Genomic DNA, 24997 nt, shown 5'->3' with positions numbered 1-24997 from the left:
ACTTGTTTGTAAACAACGAAATGATATAGCCACCTGTTGCATGTGCAAGTGATGACTTCTCTGCTTTAATATACAAAGCCAACACAGAAAAGTACACAACCATTACTTAGTGGTTCGTTATTTGCAGATACTGCTTTATTCAAGAATCTTTCAAGCCTCAAATATAGATTCTGCACCAGGCAGAATCAAATGTAAGTAATGATATATACACATTATTAATCCCTAGATATATAATAACTGATATAATATTCAACATGTTTTGTGTTAGTGTGCTAAAACTAAACATCACTTTTTATTAGTTTATACCTGCCATCCTTTCAAAATCTACAAAACGGTGATACATAGAAAAAAAAAGAAAAATCATGAAATCCAGTTGAATTATTCAAATTATCTAATTTACATACTATAATTTATGTACACTCACTAATTTGCATACTGCATTCACTGATTTTGAAACAGTTAGCTTATCTAAATTGCTTCAATATTAATATCGAATAAAAGTTGCCATGACCAAACAATTCATCACACACTGAGACGACTTATGTCATCTGATGGCAACGAAATTAACTATTCATCCAGTGATGATTGGTGGAGTCGCAATTCACTATAGATCGCAAATTTCCATTTTATCAAAATATTGTTTAATTAAATAAAATGGGGGTGATTGTACTCAGGATACTGATGACGCCAAAAATGTGCCAAAATGCAGGTATACTTAGGTTTCATTTTAAATAACCACTGAAAACCCGGACATAACATCATGTGGATGACTGCTGCACTTCTGAGACTGCTGTAATGATAATACTATTTCAGCTAAAAATGGCCACTTGACGGCCATTCAACTTAATATCTACCTACTTCTGCTTTTACCAATAAATATATAGTATACGTACTGATAATACTGATATTATATATTTGGGTTATGATACGAAAACAATTATACAACACTGTCAAATGTTTAAATATGATGTTATTTCTGCAACTTTTCAGCCATTCATGTCTCTGATTAGTTTCTTTGTCTTCTGTCTGCTTTCTTTAATATTTTCCTCGGCATCTGGATCTAGACATGGGCACTCCTCCATGCAGAGTGATTTGTCAACCTCTTTACCTAAGGTAGATGCACAACAGTCACCTCCATCCCAATCACAGTATGCTCTGTTGTTCTGGGGATCACACATCTCATCTTCAATGAATTTCTATAGAAAACAAATATTAGTTAACGAGTTAGGTGGTACTATGATCAATACACATTTCTTTGTATTGTGCCCTCGAACGACAAAACACTCCTGCAACATAAGTGGGTGACCCAAAAGTTGTTTAAAGTAACAGTATCATTTTTAACTGTAATTGTAATTATTGATGTTAACAGAAGGATATTAACACATTACTTTGCATGGTTGCATCATTGATAAATTGCAAAAGAGTCAACCCGGTTACCTCAATGCATTTCTGAACACAGGAAAAACTTGTAGGATCCGGAATCCATTTCTTAAGCCCAGTGCACATAATGCTACTGTGTCTACTGATAGTTCCTGCGCTCTGTATGACAGAATCTACGTCATGATCCTTACAAGTTACTGAACAAGTGTCGCCTACAGATAAAAGTAATATAGATATCTCAATTGTAACGTATACCGTAGCATTATGCTGCGGGGACAAAAATATTTTCATATTTATTAACACATACTCTCCAGAGGGAATGGTAATGGTTGCAGATAATAGTGAAAGTATACAGTATTAATACACTTAAACAGAATAATAATAGAAAAACATTAAAACAAGATGCATATTATTCTTATTTTTGTTGCCTAATCAGTATATAGTAACTTCATAGGGCATACAAACCTTCCGAAGACGTTTTTAATAGTCCTTGGGGAAACCTTGCTTATAATAATAGTTAATTCAACTTACGTTTTGTGTAGCTTAGGGTTAGTAAAAGGGGAAGGTATGGTACACTTTATATCAATATTAATATATATTACCATACCTTCATCCTTTACTAAACCTAAACTTTGCAAACATTTCTATATTTAAGTTACAGGATGTATTATGTTATTTCTACTTTGTTGCATTTTTATACATGTATTATTAAACTTAAAAACACACTTTATAATTTGCTCTTTAATTAAACTTCAATTAAATCACAAAAGAGTCGTGTTTTAATCCAAACATAAGGCAACTGTACTAAGAGTTAATTCACTATATTACCCGGTAACAGTTAATCCATTTGAGTCCTCAGAACATAGCAATACAAGTATGTGTATGAGTGTGTGCGCATGCTCCAAGTGTGTACAATTACTAGTATGCAACTTGTGGTACTATTACTGATTTGGTATTGTAAATTTGCATGCTTGAAAAAAACAAACACCATATTTTAATGGGAATAAAGGGTAAAGTTCAAAATAACAGATGAAGTGTAACTGAAAATTCACTTCCATGTTAGAATAATCTCAGAGTCCCAATTATTTATCATTTAAATTAATCACTTAAATTAGATGAATATATTTACATATACATACATACTATTTTTGTAATGTTTAGTGAGGAAGAGACTTATTATATGTACCGGTAGTTTAAGAGGTGTAACACATTTATACATAAACTTACAGTATACTATATAATTTGCGCAGGGAAGGTAGAGAGTTTGGGATCTGTATAATTTTGTTCGTCCCTGCATGGTACTTTGTGTGTTATACTGCACACAATAACAAGTCTTGACATGAAAGCAATTTCAATATGACCAAAAGACATACCGGTAGTACATGTACTTCAAAGTTTGGATATTAATATGATATAATTTGTAACAGTATGTTGTGTTAATAAGGCAAAGTGTGTAAACATGAGAGAGAGCCACCGATGTATCTCAACACATTGTGAATGCAGTGAGCAATTTTATAAGAATTCTTACTGATAGAATGGCCTTTACACTTGAACTCAACATATTTACTAGACGCTGGTTGGCCGCATTCCCCGTGCATTAATTTGCATGCTTTAAACGTGCTGTCCCAAGTGCCGTCTCTGGTGCAGGTTATAATGTTAGCCTGAAATGAAAGAAAATTATTGAAACACATGGATTGTAACGATGTAACCATATCAGCACAATGACACATACTTGGGACATGGATTGTAACGATGTAACCATATCAGCACAATGACACATACTTGTGACATGGATTGTAACGATGTAACCATATCAGCACAATAACACATACTTGTGACATGGATTGTAACGATGTAACCATATCAGCACAATGACACATACTTGGGACATGGATTGTAATGATGTAACCATATCAGCACAATCACACATACCTGGGACATGGATTGTAACGATGTAACCATATCAGCACAATCACACATACTTGGGACATGGATTGTAACGATGTTAACATAGCGACACAATCGCACATACCTGGGACATGGATTGTAACGATGTTAACATAGTGACGCAATGGCACATACCTGGCACTTGAATTGTAACAATGTAAACATAGCGACACAATTGGCACATACCTGGGACATGGATTGTAACAATGCAAACATAGTGACACAATTGGCACATACCTGGGACTTCGATTGTAACGATGCAAACATAGCGACACAATCACATGTACTTGGGACTTGGATTGTAACGATGTTAACGTAGTGACACAATCACACATACCTGGCACATGGGTTGTAACGATGTTAACATAGCGACACAATCGCACATACCTGGGACATGGATTGTAACGATGCAAACATAGTAACACAATCACACATACCTGGGACTTGGATTGTAATGATGCAAACATAGTGACACAATGACATGTACCTGGGACATGGATTGTAACGATGTTAACATAGCGACACAATCACACATACCTGGGACATGGATTGTAACGATGCAAACATAGTAACACAATCACACATACCTGGGACATGGATTGTAACGATGCAAACATAGTGACACAATTTGCACATACCTAGGACTTGGATTGTAACAATGTAAACATAGTAACACAATCACACATACCTGGGACATGGATTGTAACTATGTAAACATAGTGACACAATTGGCACATACCTAGGACATGGATTGTAACGATGCAAACATAGTGACACAATTGGCACATACCTAGGACTTGGATTGTAACGATGCAAACATAGTAACACAATCACACATACCTGGGACATGGATTGTAACTATGTAAACATAGTAACACAATCACACATACCTGGGACATGGATTGTAACGATGTAAACATAGTAACACAATCACACATACCTGGGACATGGATTGTAACGATGTAAACATAGTAACACAATCACACATACCTGGAACATGGATTGTAACGATGTAAACATAGCGACACAATCGCACATACCTGGGACATGGATTGTAACGATGCAAATATAGTAACACAATCACACATACCTGGGACATGGATTGTAATGATGTAAACATAGTAACACAATCGCACATACCTGGGACATGGATTGTAACGATGCAAACATAGTAACACAATCACACATACCTGGGACATGGATTGTAACGATGCAAACATAGTAACACAATCACACATACCTGGGACATGGATTGTAACAATGTAAACATAGTAACACAATCACACATACCTGGGACATGGATTGTAACGATGTTAACATAGCGACACAATCGCACATACCTGGGACATGGATTGTAATGATGCAAACATAGTAACACAATCACACATACCTGGGACTTGGATTGTAATGATGCAAACATAGTGACACAATGACATGTACCTGGGACATGGATTGTAACGATGTTAACATGGCGACACAATCACACATACCTGGGACATGGATTGTAACGATGCAAACATAGTAACACAATCACACATACCTGGGACATGGATTGTAACGATGCAAACATAGTGACACAATTGGCACATACCTAGGACTTGGATTGTAACGATGTAAACATAGTAACACAATCACACATACCTGGGACATGGATTGTAACTATGTAAACATAGTAACACAATCACACATACCTGGGACATGGATTGTAACGATGTAAACACAGTAACACAATCACACATACCTGGGACATGGATTGTAACTATGTAAACATAGTAACACAATCACACATACCTGGGACATGGATTGTAACGATGTAAACATAGTGACGCAATCACACATACCTGGAACATGGATTGTAACGATGTAAACATAGCGACACAATCGCACATACCTGGGACATGGATTGTAACAATGCAAACATAGTAACACAATCACACATACCTGGGACATGGATTGTAACGATGTAAACATAGTAACACAATCGCACATACCTGGGACATGGATTGTAACGATGCAAACATAGTAACACAATCACACATACCTGGGACATGGATTGTAACGATGCAAACATAGTAACACAATCACACATACCTGGGACATGGATTGTAACGATGTAAATATAGTAACACAGTCACACATACCTGGGACATGGATTGTAACAATGTAAACATAGCGACACAGTCGCACATACCTGGGACATGGATTGTAACGATGTAAACATAGTAACACAATCACACATACCTGGGACATGGATTGTAACGATGTTAACATAGCGACACAATCACACATACCTGGGACATGGATTGTAAAAATGTAAACATAGTAACACAATCACACATAATTGGGACTTGGATTGTAACGATGCAAACATAGCGACAAAATCACACATATCTGGGACTTGGATTGTAACGATGTTAACATAGCGACACAATCACACATACCTGGGACATGGATTGTAACGATGCAAACATAGCAACACAATCACACATACCTGGGACATGGATTGTAACGATGCAAACATAGTAACACAATCACACATACCTGGGACATGGATTGTAACGATGTAAACATAGTAACACAATCACACATACCTGGGACATGGATTGTAACGATGTAAACATAGTAACACAATCACACATACCTGGGACATGGATTGTAATGATGTAAACATAGTAACGCAATCACACATACCTGGGACATGGATTGTAACGATGCAAACATAGTAACACAATCACACATACCTGGGACATGGATTGTAACGATGTAAACATAGTAACACAATCACACATACCTGGGACATGGATTGTAACGATGTTAACATAGCGACACAATCACACATACCTGGGACATGGATTGTAAAAATGTAAACATAGTAACACAATCACACATACCTGGGACTTGGATTGTAACGATGCAAACATAGCGACAAAATCACACATATCTGGGACTTGGATTGTAACGATGTTAACATAGCGACACAATCACACATACCTGGAACATGGATTGTAACGATGCAAACATAGCAACACAATCACACATACCTGGGACATGGATTGTAACGATGCAAACATAGTAACACAATCACACATACCTGGGACATGGATTGTAACGATGTAAACATAGTAACACAATCACACATACCTGGGACATGGATTGTAACGATGCAAACATAGTAACACAATCACACATACCTGGGACATAGATTGTAATGATGCAAACATAGCGACACAATGACACGTACCTGGGACTTGGATTGTAATGATGCAAACATAGCGACAAAATCACACATATTTGGGACTTGGATTGTAACGATGTTAACATAGCGACACAATCACACATACCTGGGACATGGATTCTAACAATGCAAACATAGTAACACAATCACACATACCTGGGACATGGATTGTAACGATGTAAACATAGTAACACAATCACACATACCTGGGACATGGATTGTAACGATGTAAACATAGTAACACAATCACACATACCTGGGACATGGATTGTAATGATGTAAACATGGCAACACAATGACTAGTATATAATTTAACGACCTGAATTTAATTGTTATTGATTTGTGATTACAAATCATGCCATTACCTTATCTGAATCACCAGACTCTCCCGGGCAGCGAAGTTTGCATTCACTTCCTGAATTATATCCATCAGTGCAGTTATACATGCCGTAATACAGTAGTGGGGGAGGTTCACACTGGACTGGCTCACATGTTTGTCCGTGCCATTCAGCGTCTTCTCCGCATACATGACGGAATGATCTACTAATATACCGGTAATTATTAAAGTAAGTTAGATAGTTTTTTTTGTAAATTTGTTTTGTGCTAGTTCCGGACATTAAATGTCACTGTTGTCTCTAAACGTTTTTTCTTTTATGTGCAAATTGCAAGTGTGAGTGCTGAAGACATACCAGAATTTATGTTTTTTGCAACTACATTATAGGGCTGTGCTGCCATCTTTCTATCAAATATCAATTTAATGTGCTATCCTGGCATCAACCAGGCCTGGTCAAATACAAGCACCTGTGGACCTTAACTAAAGTACCTTCAAAGTTTCATCCATAAGTATAGTATGTGAAACTATAAATAACAGGGTGTATTCAACTCAGCTCAACTAGAAGAGATAGCACTCACCTGCTGTATGGTTGTCCTTTTATATAGTATCCTGCTTTACAGCGAAACTTACAAGACGTACCAACGTTGTGGCCACTGTGTTGGCATTTCTGATTTGCAAGTATTGCATTTGTTGGTAACTGTGGTGCATCACACATCAACTGACAGAATGCATCTGGCAGGCTAAACATGCCATCACTTTCACACACTACTGTGTTATCGGTACCTGACAAATGCAGATATAATATGGATCACTAAAACATTATAATGATTCCAGATATGATGAATATTAGGAGATGCGTCATCTCTGGTTCATTTTAAGATAATTATTTTCTTTCTTTTTTCCCCCTCAGGTTTTCACTAACAACATTTTTTTTCATGAATTCCCACAGCCTACCTCTGATTGTCTAATGGGAAGTAGTGAGACTGGGGTATAGACCTGCTTTTTTATTGCAGAAAATACAAACGTGTCTTGCTGATATTCGATAGAAGGGAATTATATTTTTGTGACATTGATTGATTGATGATACCCAGAAGCACAATATCATGCATGCAAGTTTACAGTTTACAGTTTCTTCGACTTTCGGGAAAGTGATCTCTAATCAAATTAACCAATGTTCGATTTGAGGGTTTAGTCGTTAAACAACTGGAAATGAACATACATTCTGGTAAAGACATGTACCTTGCATCTTAGCTGGGTGAATACATTTGAAGGAGCACTGTTTACCAAATGTTGTACCATCAGAACAAACTACCTCTGCATGGGCAATATTTGGTGTACCACAGTTAATAGGCATACAGGATAGAGACGATAAGCCTTGCCAATTACCACCCACACACAACACCTGTAATACACAATATTTCCATTGAAGAGAAGGATTTACGATAACTATGTTTGTATCTCATGAAACACATACAATGTTATTACATACATGTACAACAGATGCTTTGTTTAACCTTTTCACTACCAGAATTTCTCACCATAATTTTTCTGCACTTTTTTCCTATATTCAAAATTTTTGGAAATGGAATGAATTTAGAAGCCAACAGACAACATTTGAAGAAATTTTCAGTTTTCACAAAAACAAATTGGTTATTTTTGTCCCTATCATCTGAAGGAAAGTGCAGACTATAAACGGGACTATTTTGTGAATTTGTGATGAAAAAAGGGAACTGGTTGTGAAATTGCTCATTTCAAAATAATAAAATCATTATTCTATAATGTAAATCTTGTGACCTTGATTATTATTCTGCGATTACACAGTTGTAATGTTTACAACAAAAATTGATTTATCTTGTTTGTTTTTTATTCTGTATCATAAAACATACTAGATACATTGGTGAAGATCAATACTCAATTTTAATGACCCTTGGAGGAAGTAATGACCTCCACTGCATATTTGTCAATAGTTTTCTTTTCTTCAAGTCATTATACCGGTAAAACTAAATATTGATTTCCACTGAGATAACTATTTGTTTAATGCTGCTGTGTACAATTTCAATTTATTATCCATAATTACCTGTTTACTTTCATTTGGTACGTAGCCATTAATACATTTCACCTTGCAAATATCACCTTCCACGTAATCTTTATCGTTGTCCTGACAATCAGACGAGGCATGTTTAATGGTCAGTTTATTACACATTGGTTTTTTACATTGATACGAAGTACACTGCTTAGTGGCTGGATTATAAAGTTCACCCGGATGACACCCGGCTAACGTGATTGGATCCAATCCATTGTGTGAGCGTAGTGCCACCGCCGAGATTGCTATATTTGGAGAAGTGAACTTGATTAAAACCGCTTTTGTAAGGTAAAACGGTTTACTAAGGTCATGGACGACGCCGACGTGAATTGGATTGTCTTTGCAGAATAGCATAATTTCATTGGTTCCAAGAGGGTGGCTAATATCAGCTGTATCAATAAGATCTATTGACATGGAATTGGGTTCAAAGTTCAATGTGGACGCTCCATCAGAAGCAATATAAATAATGACAGTGGTAGCAACCAAAGGCCTGTCAAATCCCACCTAAAAAAAAATAATAAAAGAGTGTAATATCAATTAGTTCTTATATTTGTTATGTATTCACTGGTTTCACTGTAAAGGAATAAGCCATATCTGAAGACACAAATGAACCTGTTACCTAACTATTGCTGTTTTGGGGTTCTCTCTGCAATAAAACCCAAGAACCCACAAATAAAAGTTAAGAACCCACAAAACCATAAAAAGGTAAGCAGGCTACTATACCTATGAGCTCAAAGAAACACAAGAATTTGAAACATTGATTATTTAAGCAAAAATAAGACATTTTATTTCACTAGTGGCCATCACCATTCGCACACACCCTATAGTTCCTGCCACAGGTTTTCAGTTTGGATAAGTCACACTAGACGAGTCTACACACTATTGTGTACTCACCCTCAGCCAATAGTCACCATCATTTAAAACAACATTACATGGACGCCATGCAGTGGAAGGATCAATCTCAGCTTCACATTTCTGAAAATGAAGAATAATTATATCTCAATGTGCAGTAAAGATGAGTGTAGCTAATCACCATGGAAACAAAAAAGGATATACATATTCATGTCAGCAGACTTAATCAGTGTGCCATGATAGAACTTTCACCATAACGACAAACAGTAGTCCCAATGTCACTTAATTATACCATATGTTGTATATGTCACTAGAAATAGTATTAATAGTTAATATGTTACAAAAGCCATTATAAATAGGTGAATATTTCATTAGAGCAATTATACATAGTTTGACACTGGAACAATTACTCTCTGTATTAAAGTTTCTAGGTACTTTGATCTCATAAATTAGAAATAGCTACCTGTGATAAGTGTGGTTCACCAATGACTACACTTTCAGGACAGTCATCATGTTGATACATTGGATTTGCTACAGCAGTTGTTGCATACTGGTCACTATAGCCAGGTGGTGTATAAAAACCACAATCACGAACACTGGAAAGTTGTTCAAAATCCTCACAAATTCCATCTCCATCATGTAAGTAACATAAACTTGGTTCTCCTAAAACAAACAGTAAATTAATCCAAATAATTATTGATAGCATATGTGACTGATAGATGGGAAAAAAATATTAGTTACATTTCATTTAATCAAAAGGTATACAAAAATAAAAATATAGAGCTGGTAAGTTTTAAGGCATGACTAATTGCTATGACAACAGGGATAACCCATTCTAAGAACTGCATGCTCATTTGCACATATTCTACACAAAACTTTGACAATTTATGAATTGAATTATAATTATTGACACTAACTCTAACATGATACATTACCAGATGATATGTAATCATCTTACAGGCACACTAAATACTGTAAATTACAAATTATATGTGAAACCATGTCAACATACATGTACCAGTTCTCGTCAATTTTTTTATTCAATTATGAATCTTGAGGCCGACGATTGAGGTGTTGACTATCTGTCAGAGTATTTAAGTACAAAGACGATATCATATTTGGAATTAACAATATCAACATTTTACAACAGCAGCATTTGTTTTGATATATGCTGGTGTTGAATTGTACCATGTCTGTTTGCTTAACAGTCCCACTCCCTTCACTATATATTGGACGACATCTCACCATATACAACATGTTGATATGCAAAGCTTATCTAAATCCTGTGACACTCAAAATGGCCTAATTCCATCACAATGTACTCAAAATTTGGGATGAGAATAGATAGAAGTGTGCCTACAAAACCTACCTTTACAGTGAAAGAATTCATCAATTTTGCAATTTAAATTGCATCCATCTTGATTTATGGCGTTGCCATCGTCACACTCTTCATTGCGAGATCTGAAGATCATAGAACTCATGAAAACAAATGAGCAACTTAAAGGGTGGTGGTCGTCGCACCACACATGCACGAGATATGGGTCTCATAAGAACAAAGTTTACTAAGTTTTAAACTAGGTAATTGCATCAGTGATTGGAAGGCATTGAAAAAGTCACAGGCGGTATTATAAATTAGTGCACGTCTTGCCCGGGGCAAAATGTGTAATGATGTGCATTAGAAAAGTGCATTAGTTTGTGGGATGTTTATCAACACAAATGTTGCACATGTGCAGTGCGATAATCACCTCCCTTTAAAATGCATGTTTTACCAATCAATCAATATCACTTCAACAACACTTGACTATATCCTCCAAATTGTGTTGCACTTAGTCTGATGTAAGCATTTGTTATACAACAGTCTAATTCATGTTGTCATATTAGCTGTACAATTGTTATATTATGGAAACTATATAGAGTTGTAATGAAGTTTACTAACCTGTCAATAACGCCATCCCCACAAAATGACTGTCCATGGGTATATAGCAAAGATGGTGACATCTCACTTAATTGACCACCTTGTACAGCTTGTATGTTGTATACATATTGGGTTCCAAGACTCAAATCACTTAAAAGTAAAATATTAGAATGTTATATTCTTATTGCCATATTTACAACAAACATGCATATACTATGCATGGACACATTTGTAGACACTATGCATGGACACATTTGTAGACACTATGCACGGACACATTTGTAGACACTATGCATGGACACATTTGTAGACACTATGCACGGACACATTTATAGACACTATGCACGAACACATTTGTAGACACTATGTAGGGACACATTTGTAGACACTATGCACGGACACATTTGTAGACACTATGCACGGACACATTTGTAGACACTATGAATGGACACATTTGTAGACACTATGAATGGACACATTTGTAGACACTATGCATGGACACATTTGTAGACACTATGCATGGACACATTTGTAGACACTAGGCATGGACACATTTGTAGACACTATGCATGGACACTTTTGTAGACACTATGCATGGACACATTTGTAGACACTATGCATGGACACTTTTGTAGACACTATGCATGGACACATTTGTAGACACTATGCATGGACACATTTGTAGACACTATGCATGGACACATTTGTAGACACTATGCATGGACACATTTGTAGACAATATGCATGGACACATTTGTACTTACTTCTTCAATATAGTATTATAAATAGTAGCCATAATAGTATAAAGATGACCATGATTAAAATAAGTATGTAAGTATAGTGTATGGTATGTAAATACCTGTCATGATACTAAGGTGTAGGTCATTTACATACCTGTCATGTTATTAAGGTGCATGTTATGTACGACCTGTCATGTTATTAAGGTGCATGTTATGTACGACCTGTCATGTTATTAAGGTGCATGTTATGTACATACCTGTCATGTTATTAAGATGCATGGACACATTTGTAGACACTATGCATGGACACATTTGTATACACTAGGCATAGACACATTTGTATACACTAGGCATAGACACATTTGTAGACAATATGCATGGACACATTTGTACTTACTTCTTCAATATAGTATTATAAATAGTAGCCATAATAGTATAAAGATGACCATGATTAAAATAAGTATGTAAGTATAGTGTATGGTATGTAAATACCTGTCATGATACTAAGGTGTAGGTCATTTACATACCTGTCATGTTATTAAGGTGCATGTTATGTACGATCTGTCATGTTATTAAGGTGCATGTTATGTACGACCTGTCATGTTATTAAGGTGCATGTTATGTACATACCTGTCATGTTATTAAGATGCATGTTATGTATGACCTGTCATGTTTGTAAAGTGTATGTTATGTACATACCTGTCATGTTAGTAAGGTGTATGTTATGTATGACCTGTCATGTTTGTAAAGTGTATGTTATGTACATACCTGTCATGTTATTAAGGTGCATGTTATGTACATACCTGTCATGATATTAAGATGCATGTTATGTATGACCTGTCATGTTTGTAAAGTGTATGTTATGTACATACCTGTCATGTTAGTAAGGTGTATGTTATGTACATATCTGTAATGTTAGTAAAGTGTATGTTATGTACATACCTGTCATGTTAGTAAGGTGCATGTTATGTACATGCCTGTCATGTTAGTAAAGTGCATGTTATGTACATACCTTTCATGTTATTAAGATGCATGTTATGTATGACCTGTCATGTTTGTAAAGTGTATGTTATGTACATACCTGTCATGTTAGTAAAGTGTATGTTATGTACATACCTGTCATGTTAGTAAGGTGCATGTAATGTACATGCCTGTCATGTTAGTAAAGTGTGTGTTATGTACATACCTTTCATGTTAGTAATGTGTACATTATGCACATACCTGTCATGATAGTAAGGTGCCTGCACTGTAACACGATGTTCTCCCAATGTAAATGCTGGTGTGCGGTGTATAATATATCTTAATGGTTTACATTCTTTGCAGACGGGGTGGTCCTTTTCAGATGTCAGCTGCACTGCATCAATACTAACATACTGATTCGTTACATGTATGCGCACTTTTTCAATAACCCTTCTACCAACAAATAACTGTGTTGTGTATGGCATATCACAATATGCAGTAATTGCGCCAAGAGATTGTTCAGTGCCATCTTTAAATACAAGTACAACATCTTTTATTCCATCAGATGGATTCCAAGCTACCCATATTGACAGTTGTATTGGAACTATGTTGGTCTCAAAACCTAATTCAATATAGCAGTTTTCACAGTCAATATCCTTGGGCATCCAGGCTTTGCCACTTACATCGCAGTGCTCTGCATCTGGTGGGCCTGTGGAATAAACAATGATAATGATAATGATTATGTCCAACATCAGTATTTGTCTCATGTGTCGAGCATAGAATATTGAACAGTTCACACACACACCCTGTGGTTTACCCCCATAGTTGAACTATACGGTTGTGTACCACTGTTTTGCCCCCATAGGAAACAGATTGTTCAAAGCACTGAAGCATCTAATTTTGATTCTCAATATCATTGGTTGACAAATAAAACAATGTATCTGATTGGTTAACTTGATTCTTTTTATCATTGTCAACAAAACAAAGTATCTGATTGTTCTAGCTATTTATATCACATACCTGTTGCTTGGGATGTGTCCCCAAAAGACCATGAAGGGTTAGGAGAATATGCTGTTTTAGCATACTGGATCAATGTGTTGTCATGGGAACACTCATTACATTCATTGCCTGGTCCACCAAGATTGAGACTTAGTGATGGCACCCAGGCCATACTAATAGAGCCCTCTCCTTTAGAGATAATTTTCGGTGGTAATGGCACCATTGAGGGCGTTTTACTGTCTTGCCAAGGCTTGTATATCAAATCAATGTAGCAGTGCATACGGGCACGTTGTTGAGGTGTGAAATTATCAATGCAAGCGTTGTCTGTGAACAGAGAGGTTTTGTTGAAAAGAAAATTAGAAAATAAATCCATCATATGACCTAATGATAGAATTGATTACATCATCATATTTACCTGCATATCCCATGTAATTTCTAAATGGGGTGTTGATATAGTCAATCTGTATTCCACATTTATCAAACTCATTGGGTTTGGGATCCCTGCAATGCTGATTCAAAGGAGTTGGATATGTATCAGCAATAAGATCTCCGAGTTCTAGCGATGGGTAAATTTCTAAACATTCATCAGTGCATCCCATTTCTGATATTCCATGGTGAGTGTGCCATAAACCTAACACGTGACCCAACTCATGAACCATTGACTTGGTATATGCCGGTTTACCATAGTGATCGGGTTGTAGGATTATGCCACCTGTAAAACAACAAGTAATTCATTAATAATAATAATCTCAATCAAGGTTGTTTAAATTTACTACAATACTATGTCACCACATGCAATGAGTCACAAGACAGAACATATATCACCACATGCAATGAGTCACAAGACAGAACATATATCACCACATGCAATGAGTCACAGGACACACCATATATCACCACATGCAATGAGTCACAAGACACACCATATATCACCACATGCAATGAGTCACAGGACAGAACATATATCACCACATGCAATGAGTCAACCTACCAAGAATATCATACACCTCTTTTTCCCAAGGAAATGTTGCAATTCCTTGCAAGTTGCGATTCGTCCACTGAGCAAAGTAAATGCTCAAATACTCGCTATTATCAAAACCAAGAAGTGTCTTGTATTCATCAACGTCCAAATACACCCTGAAATGCAAGAAAGAAGTGGACAATGTAAACCTGATGTGTATCTTGTTTTACACAATGTAAACAAGGTGTATATTATGATTTATACAATGTAAACAAGGTGTATATTATGATTTATACAATTTAAACAAGGTGTATATTGTGTTTTATACAATGTAAACAAGGTGTATATTATGATTTATACAATGTAAACAAGGTGTATATTGTGTTTTATACAATGTAAACAAGGTGTATATTATGATTTATACAATTTAAACAAGGTGTATATTATGATTTATACAATGTAAACAAGGTGTATATTGTGTTTTATACAATGTAAACAAGGTGTATATTATGATTTATACAATTTAAACAAGGTGTATATTATGATTTATACAATTTAAACAAGGTGTATATTGTGTTTTATACAATGTAAACAAGGTGTATATTATGATTTATACAATTTAAACAAGGTGTATATTATGATTTATACAATGTGAACAAGGTGTATATTATGATTTATACAATTTAAAAAAGGTGTATATTATGATTCATACAATTTAAACAAGGTGTATATTATATTTTATACAATTTAAACAAGGTGTATATTATGATTTATACAATTTAAACAAGGTGTATATTATGATTTATACAATTTAAACAATGTGTATATTATGATTTATACAATGTAAACAAGGTGTATATTATGATTTATACCAATGTAAACAAGATGTATATTGTGTTTATACCAATGTAAACAAGGTGTATATTATGATTTATACCAATGTAAACAAGGTGTATATTGTGTTTATACCAATGTAAACAAGGTGTATATTGTGTTTTATACTATGTGAACAAGGTGTATATTATGATTTATACCAATGTAAACAAGGTGTATATTGTGTTTATACCAATGTAAACAAGGTGTATATTGTGTTTTATACTATGTGAACAAGGTGTATATTATAATAAATACCAATGTAAACAAGTTCTATATTGTTTTATACATTGTCAACATGACGTGTATTGTGATTTATACAATGTAAACAAGGTGTGTATTGTGATTTACACAATGTAAACAAGGTGTATATTGCATTTATAGAATGTAGCCTGGCGAAATATATGTTATGAATATGGCACATGTAAAACATTTTAATAAAGATTTGTTAAAAAAAAATGGTAAGATTATCCATTTAACGTTTACATCGGTACAAAATGCTGGCATGGTTGCATCAGTAAGTTATCAAACAAACTCACCTGTTTGAAGACCTTGGATCATAACACTGCGTGGCTTCACCTGGGTTGCCAAGACAACAGTCTCCACCATCCCAGTTGTGATATGCGTTGTTACAGTCGCTGTCACACTTTCCATTAGATTGCTTAGACGCCTCACACTTTCCTTTCAGGCTCTCTTCGTCACAATCTCCGCCATCATTGCCTGTACGTTCGTGGCGACATTCATCGTCACACACGCCATTTCCAACGTTGCTTATGTCGCATCCATATGTGATTGCACGGCGCCGTAATGCAGTGTTGGTGACATTAACTATTGTTAGCTCCCATGATATGTTATACTTATTAAATGCAACATTAATCGCACGATGTTGATAATGTATTTGTTCTTGGCTGACAGTCGGGTTAGTTTGGTCATCTTCATACACGTTAATTACACGATAGCGAAGCGTCTTCGGTTTTCTTAGCGACCAGTTTTCGGTATAACTTATTGTAACATCCGGGTCATCACATACAGTTTCGCTGCATGCATTTGTCTTGAGAGTGACGTCATGGAAGTCAGAGGGCATATCTGAATTAATAATCCTGGGTTCAGAGTCAACTACAACATCCCAGTCGTTCATGTCAGAGAAATCTTCGTAAACGTCTAATTTACTGAGGTTTTCCTTACGACGTGAAATGCTGTAAATACTGTCCTTAATTTCTACATGTGACCTTGCTTCTGACCATAAGATTACTTCATCTATTACACCACGATAAAAAGTTCCCGTCAGAGGATTTCCACCGATGTCGAGTTCTTTACATTGACTTGACGACCTGCTAAAAATATCACCTCTCTGATTTGAACTTGTTGCTACCTTAGCCCCATTAATATATAATACCATAGTTGTACCGTCGTAGCTGGCGGCCACGTGTACCCAATGATTTGGTTCGTATTGGTTGTGAGCTGTAATGATAGTGGCATCTCTAGACCGATCCGATCGAAGGGAGAAATACAACTTTGCATTCTGCTCGGAATCTTTATCGTTTGAATGTATGCCAATAGACCAGCCTCTATCAGTAATGGACATACCACATGCATCGTGTAGACCTATAGAGACGTATTAAAACATAGTGGATACATTGGGAGTGTATTAGTACTAACATTTCTTTTACCAGAGGGGCAACAGTGTAGAAACAATGTATAACAATGAAATAAAGTAAATAACGAGTGAAACTAAATTGAAATTGAGATATATACAACGTTTCAGCGAAATAGTGTCTTTGGTCTGATTGTATTAGGAGTTAGTGAGGGGAAGCGTAGTAAAATGATTAATGAAACATTACATCTATTCTCCTCCCATCTTTTGCGTTCTACAAGTTTTAGTCAAACGTGATACATTATTAACATTTTTTATTAAAATTAATAACAATAAAGAATAAAATGTTTTATAATTTGGCAGTGTATAACTATATCTATGCTTTCAATTAATTGTACGATACCTCACACGAGTCGAAATTATAGACCAGTGTTGTGTTCCTTTCAATAAGGGAGATCAGAACTCGTGGTATGACGTACATTTAAATTAGTAAGACCACAGTAATGATTACTTTGAATGGTACGAATTATATCAGTCAGACCGCATAGCTGCAGGTCATTTGCGCCAACAGACGAGTTTTTATTAAATTTTTGTTTGAAGCAATTCTTCTCACTTAGAGACTCAACTTTGGTCGTCAACAGCTTTGATGTTTTCCCAATGGCGACTGATCACTTGATTGTATACGAGTACGGCTCAATGCGTATGACTGTGGTGACTTCGAACAAAGGACTGGTCCACCGCGACATGCATTTTAACATTTTGCCAATTAATTAAAATAAACCAGAAAAAGGAACCCCGTTTTATGTAAATGCCGGTAACTCTGTAAGCATTGAAGAGTGAGTCGGGTTTAATCAAACGTGTAATCCCATTGTGTTCTATATTATTTCTACTACAATAAGATTGGTTCAGAACTGCAGAGAAAAGCGTGCACCGTCGAAAATTGACAAAAGAATAACCACAATCTGATCAACTTTATTCATGTCTATATACCGCAGACAGCGGAATCAAAGTTTCAAACATATCGCAGGTGTGTTTGATTTCAGGGTGGTCTTAACTCACATTATAGAACACTGTTGTAGCGGTATTTGCCTCAGTCGACTGTGCCTGTAACTGTGTCTTTGTCATGATATATTCTACCACAAAATACATCAGTCGGACCAGACAAATGTATCACAAATATAGTTACGTATGTACGCTATAATGCACTGGCAGTGAGGTTGCACTGACCCCATTTTCACAGAAAGCGAAGGCACTATCAGCCCGGAGCAGTTGATACATAGCTGGGTAGGGAGGTGTCCCTGAGTGCTCAAAAGCGTGACCATTTCTATACCTGGATAGTGGTAAAATCTATACCCATATTCATACCAAAGTATCATTTCTGTCATCACAGTTTATTCCAAATAAAACAGTTACCGTATTTGCTCTATTAGAAGAGCATCTCCAATAGAAGCACATGTAAACAGTTGAATTGTATATTGATTTATTAAAATATGTATTTTGACCATAGAAACACCTTTGTCACTTACATAAGAGCATATTATTAACACAATGTTCAGGTTATTTATATCAAATCGTATATTATTACCGATATTAATACCTATCTCGACCAGAAATAAGACCAATACTTAGACCTAAAATGCAAAAAACGAGACCCATTTCAGGGGCACGTCCACATTAGGCAATTTCTATGTATTGCCCCCCTCCCTCGGTATTATCAGGAAGTGTTACCTATTAACGGTTTATAATAACTTGATCAGAATCTTTGTTAAAGGGGCGATATCATTGAAAAGATCGGTATCATGCTTGAGTAAGGATATGTGAAAGATGTACAAAGAAGAGGATATAGATGTCTATCTATTAGTCATCGCTTATTCTCTAATTTGACAGCCAATGTGTTCCACAGAATTATTTACTGCAATATATGTGAAAGGTCAAGCTACGTCTAAAGACGCCTGCATCCTGTTTATTTTATCAGCAAATTCCTCTTCACATTTTTGATGTAAGACTTGTTTTATTGTTGCCTAATTTACGTAAATGATCGATGATAATGCTGATGTCATACTTCAAACAGGCTGCATATTAATAAAAACACGCGATTTGAGAGTTCGCGTAATTGGTTGGTAATGGGACAAGCATCTGATTTCTTGAACTTGGTGAAGAAAATGGGTGTACATTTCGAAGTTTGCATGCTCACGAAAACCAAAAAAAGGTACTTTTTAAAACAAAAAAGTGTTTTGGCAGTAGAAGACTTTGTTGCTTTCGAAGTTCCGCCTGGACCAAACACATCAAATGCACAGAGGCGTTTGAAGAGAGCGAGAAGACAGCGTGGGCGTATTTTCGAATTCTGAACTAAATTAGCTTATTTAAAAAATAAAGTCAGTGTTTCCTCTACAATAAGAGTTTTTTTTAATGGGAGTTAAGTTTTATTTAAAAATCAGTAGAATTTTTTTTTTCAGAACACTCATATGTCGTACCTATACCAGCCAGGTGCCGTGCGGTTTGCGCATCATATTTGGTGCATTAGACTTTTACGGTAGGCGAATCCCTGAATGCACCTTACAAATGATTCGTTATGTTTGTTACATAAGAACCACGATGCATATACCCCTGCTCAGTGTATTATTACTACAAAATGCGACTTATCTGTTGTCCAACAGTTTCTTTGGATTTGAAACGAGAACATTAGCACGCAGACTACACGAAGCGTGAAAGTGGTTTACTGATTCGCGCCCTGGGCACACAGAATAAGATCTCATAATGGTAACAATGGGCAATTAAAACTACCTGATCATCGTCATTTTATTTTAACCTACTTTTCAGTTTCTGTATTGTTCAATTAATTATGTGTTAATGTCGCAGTAGTTTTGCGTAGTTTGTTTAATTTCTCGCTTGAACTGAGAGAGACAAATTAATATCGGCGAGAATATGATGTGGAAATAACGTGTCAGCATAGAGTTAACAATGTTAACAGGAGTGTTGAATACAATCACAGTCCGTAGAAAATACTAGGGTTTAGTTGATAGTATTATGTCTGAACAATGAAATAAAAAAAATATTTTCCCCTTTCAGGAAGCCTAGCAAACGTCAATACTTTGTTGTTGTTTTTTTATATATCATGATTATTAAAACAAATTCAAGCCATAACTCACCAACAATAGTTGTCGTTTTATTTCGCTGTCCACCTTCTGGTTTCAACCAAGCTTCGATAGCGAACGCCTCGCGGGGCAGGTTGTGATTGGCATTCTTCGGCAGTTTGTATCGAATCACTTCGGCATCCCCTGAGAAATACGCGGCCTTACCGAAGAAGTACTTTTTGGAATCTGGTAACGCCCTTGGAAATCGTCGATGGTGATGCAATCGTGTCTTCTCACTTTTCGTACATTGTTCATTTGCCAATTCCCTGTACCGTTTAGTTTTTATTTCATGGTGGTATATCTTTTCAAGGTGGTCGCTTGTGCTTGTCCCGTCACAATTTTCGCCAACTGCCACGAGGATGAGAGTTATAGACACAATGGAAATGAACGCATGCATCATGTTGGCTTCGTCACAGATAACGTGAATGTGGTAACTTTTGACGAGTAACGAGCTTATATCCCCTCACTGACGTCCCATTGACAGTTTGCATGAACGAAGTGGGATGGACACTTTTACACGAATCGTCACGCGGAATGCTCGTGTTCACTTTTGTTGACACCAGGAATGCATCCGTAATCGGAAAATTACCGCCGACAAACGAAGGTAGATTGCCGACACTTTCTTTATGTTGGCATGCCTAAGACATTGTATTGTAACACACATACAATAGTTATTTCAATCATATGCCTTAGAAATACATAAGGTCCATGTCTCAATAAGCAATGTGTATTTTATGTGGCCGACTACAGACAGTCAATATTATCTATGTAGGCTCGTGCAAGTCTTTTTACGTTATTCTATTTACCTCACTGTATGTTGAATTCTTGGTGTAGTGGTACAGCCTGTATTAAATGTGTATTCCTGTGTACAACGGTGGTATGCTTTGATCTCAACTCAAGCGATATTTAGCCAAGTGATGAATACATTTGTCGTATTGCAGGACGAAATAAACACAACGCCGGGCTCGATTTGTCACCGAGCAACGGGTAATTGTAATCACTGTCGATTTCAATGGACTTAGACTGTTCATTTTATGTGAAAGATATATGTGTTTAGTGTAAACAAGTGAAACACAACATGTGTTAATTGCAGCTGTCGACTCATTTTTGACGGCTGTCCGAAATCCGAAATACATTGACGAATACATTGAGTTGCCAACTAATGAAGAATTGTTGAGGCGATCGCTCTGGACCAATACAAATACGAGTGAACAATCACAGAAAATCACAGAATATAATTTAGCATGTTTTGGCGCATTTAACTCGAATCGGCGAGGGAGGGTGTGAATTGGATTCAATGGTTGACTTTCAGTCTGAAGTATAACTTAAGCAAGAGTACGTGTTGACAATGACGTCATGTCCGATGAGGAATACATACAATAACTTCCGCTCGTGTGCTGTTTTTGTGCACGACGTCAAAGGACCATTTCGTCGAAAGTTGAATATAACGTTATTTGAGTATCCAAAAATCCCACAATGTGACACAAATTGAGGTTCAATGCAATACTACTTGCAGTGTGATTGGCTAACCAGCCCTAACATCGAAGAGTCAGACCAATCAGAGTGAAGCTTGTTTGTTGACATGTTTTTCGACAGTGTGATTGGCTAACCAGCCCTAACATCGAAGAGTCAGACCAATCAGAGTGAAGCTTGTTTGTTGACATGTTTTTCGACAGTGTGATTGGCTAACCAGCCCTAACATCGAAGACTCGGACCAATCAGAGTGAAGCTTATTTGTTAACAGGTTTTTTGACAGTGTGATTGGCTAACCAGCCCTAACACCTAATAGTCAGACCAATCAGAGCGAAGCTTGTTTGTTGACAGGTTTTTTGACAGTGTGATTGGCTAACCAGCCCTAACACCTAATAGTCAGACCAATCAGAGCGAAGCTTGTTTGTTGACAGGTTTTTCGACAGTGTGATTGGCTAACCAGCCCTAACATCGAACAGTCAGACCAATCAGAGAGAAGCTTGTTTGTTAACAGGTTTTTCGACAGTGTGATTGGCTAACCAGCTCTAACACCGAAAAGTCTTCGCTATTATCAACTATTCATTCCTGAATTAAATTAAATTATCAAACCATTGAGATGAATTAGTTATCTTATCTTAAATTTATTGATGGTTTGGAAAAACAGAGTAGTTTTTTATCTAAAAGATTTTTGTTTGTTTTGTTTTTTTGTTCGGGTAAATAAAAAAATGCTTTACTATGTCGAAAAATATATTACAAACTATTCGATGATGAATATGTTTGTGTGGGTATATATGTACTTCATCAACATACCAAAAGTTCAAAGGTGCATTGATTGAGATTAGTATGGAATACATACATTCAAAGTCAACGACCTTTATTTCAGAAAGCAAATTAGAAAAACAGCTCTTAACGTCATACAACAACATGTTATGTTTAACATGTGAGTGTATTTTACTTCTAGATTAGAAGGTTCTGACCCCATAGATCGGCTACTGTGATTGGGGCTTTGCTCTCGTCATACTAGCTAACCTCTGTAAAAAAATAACTGGTGGGCTTCCAGATCAGCTAGGCAATCAACATAAAGTTAAAGGAGCAATATTGTCGCAAAGTCATGCCACGTTTACAAGACACCCAATTCTATCGAGTTAGCAGGCTTCTGAAATGAGTTATCAATAATAAACTAAATTTAACGAACCCACCTTAATTCTAACGGTCGTAGCTGTATGCTACATTGTTGTGAAAAACATTCTTTTGTGCGTATTTGGCAAACAGCTGTTAAAGAATCCGGTGTTTTTATTAGCAAATATTCTCTAATTTGTCATTTCAGTCTATAACAACTAAATCATTGGGTTTATGATAAATCGCGAATATGCGGCCTTTCTGGCCTGGCTCGATTTATAAATACCGAGGCCGCATACGGGGTGCTTTAAAAATATCGTTCCTTTTGCTGAGTACATTTAGTCGACGATCTTTGTTACACCATGGGCATAAAATACACAGTTTTCTTTTACGATTTAAAAGTTTTCAGACGTGAAAAAGAACACATAATCTACTGGAGGGTCTATGAGTAAACATTGAACTTGAATTATGCCATAGAGATAAAAACGAAATTAGCTCCATTTATTTATGTGTAAACTCGATTTATCCTATAAACCAATGGACACTCGTTGAATTTCCTATACATAGCCCTGCTATGCTGTCAAGCTGTTTGTTCTTTTCCAATAAAAAACAAACAAACTAACTATAATGCTGTTACCTTTTCCATGAATTCCTCTTGCGTCACCAGCCTTTCCTATTTAGTTACACAGTATTAACCTTATCAATTAACATTATTGGCGGATAAAACCTGTCAATGATCGAAATTCACGTGTTAAACTAGTTGAATATGACAATGTTGCAATTAAACGTTTTGCCGAATTACGTTTTTGGTAAAAATATATAAACATGATTTGCAAAAAATATATATTCATAATTGCATGCTAATAATTGTAAATAGATGCTCGAGTAATCAGTTTCATGTTGGTCTGGCAGCATAACGGTTGGCTTAGTATTCTATGGATTAGCCTTCAAATCATATTATACGGAAGATTACGTAAATCTGCCATTCTCGTTTGTCTATAACCAAGGTAAGTTTCCGTAAAGATATAAATGTAGCATGGGCTCCTTGGAGTTGGAATGTAGTGTGAGCTTCATGCACGTTTGGGTCAAACCTTTAAGTCGAAGAAAAGAATTTACCAGTCACTAGCGGTGCCGTTAACACACGATACGAGAAGGAGTATTGCGCCCTCAAACAATATGAGTAAATACTTCTGTGAGGGGTTCCGAATTCACTTACACCAGGAACGCGTGTGCATTATCAGGTCATTTTCCTTTTCGTGATTTGAGTTTTTGAAATTATAGTTACGTGTATGTTTGTTCGTTTCACTTGTCTAAGCGACAATAAGAATAAGGAAGACGTCTTTTGAACAGTCATCAACAGTTCGGCAAATAAGTACATAGTATGCATTCCAACTTAACTCA

The 24997-nt window shown here is 36.2% G+C and overlaps 1 protein-coding gene across 2 annotated transcripts; it reads right to left on the bottom strand.

The window, feature by feature from the left end:
- Nucleotides 1–106: 106 nt before the first annotated feature.
- On the bottom strand, nucleotides 107–21535 carry LOC100368886 (pappalysin-1-like). 2 transcript variants are annotated; one of them, XM_085492043.1, is made up of 17 exons: nucleotides 21023–21535; nucleotides 16819–17884; nucleotides 15437–15582; nucleotides 14861–15157; nucleotides 14467–14769; nucleotides 13708–14155; nucleotides 11768–11896; nucleotides 11201–11292; nucleotides 10295–10494; nucleotides 9874–9954; nucleotides 8974–9483; nucleotides 8136–8298; nucleotides 7475–7679; nucleotides 6928–7105; nucleotides 2909–3041; nucleotides 1438–1592; nucleotides 107–1196 (listed from the first exon to the last, which is right to left on the bottom strand). In XM_085492043.1, the coding sequence occupies exons 1-17, from the start codon at nucleotides 21405–21407 to the stop codon at nucleotides 987–989; spliced, it is 4701 nt and encodes a 1566-aa protein (XP_085348169.1). In that variant the 5' UTR covers nucleotides 21408–21535; the 3' UTR covers nucleotides 107–986. The 2 variants fall into 2 exon arrangements, with proteins under 2 accessions (XP_085348169.1, XP_085348170.1); XM_085492044.1 differs by having other exon boundaries at nucleotides 6928–7102.
- Nucleotides 21536–24997: the final 3462 nt, after the last annotated feature.

Source organism: Saccoglossus kowalevskii, chromosome 17 (genome assembly GCF_978046115.1).
Source record: "Saccoglossus kowalevskii chromosome 17, keSacKowa6.1, whole genome shotgun sequence".
In the NCBI taxonomy this organism is placed as follows: domain Eukaryota; kingdom Metazoa; phylum Hemichordata; class Enteropneusta; family Harrimaniidae; genus Saccoglossus; species Saccoglossus kowalevskii.
Note: the sequence above shows the minus strand (reverse complement) of the source record. Positions and strands in the feature narration are given on the sequence as shown.

Bases quoted from the DNA above. Each gene is read 5' to 3' on its own strand.
- LOC100368886 (XM_085492043.1), bottom strand. From the start codon at position 21,407: ATGATGCATGCGTTCATTTCCATTGTGTCTATAACTCTCATCCTCGTG. The intron at 14,156-14,466 runs GTATGTGATATA...TTTATTCCACAG, and splicing joins GGACACATCCCAAGCAACAG to GCCCACCAGATGCAGAGCAC. The intron at 10,495-11,200 runs GTAGGTTTTGTA...TGTTTGTTTTAG, and splicing joins TGAATTCTTTCACTGTAAAG to GAGAACCAAGTTTATGTTAC.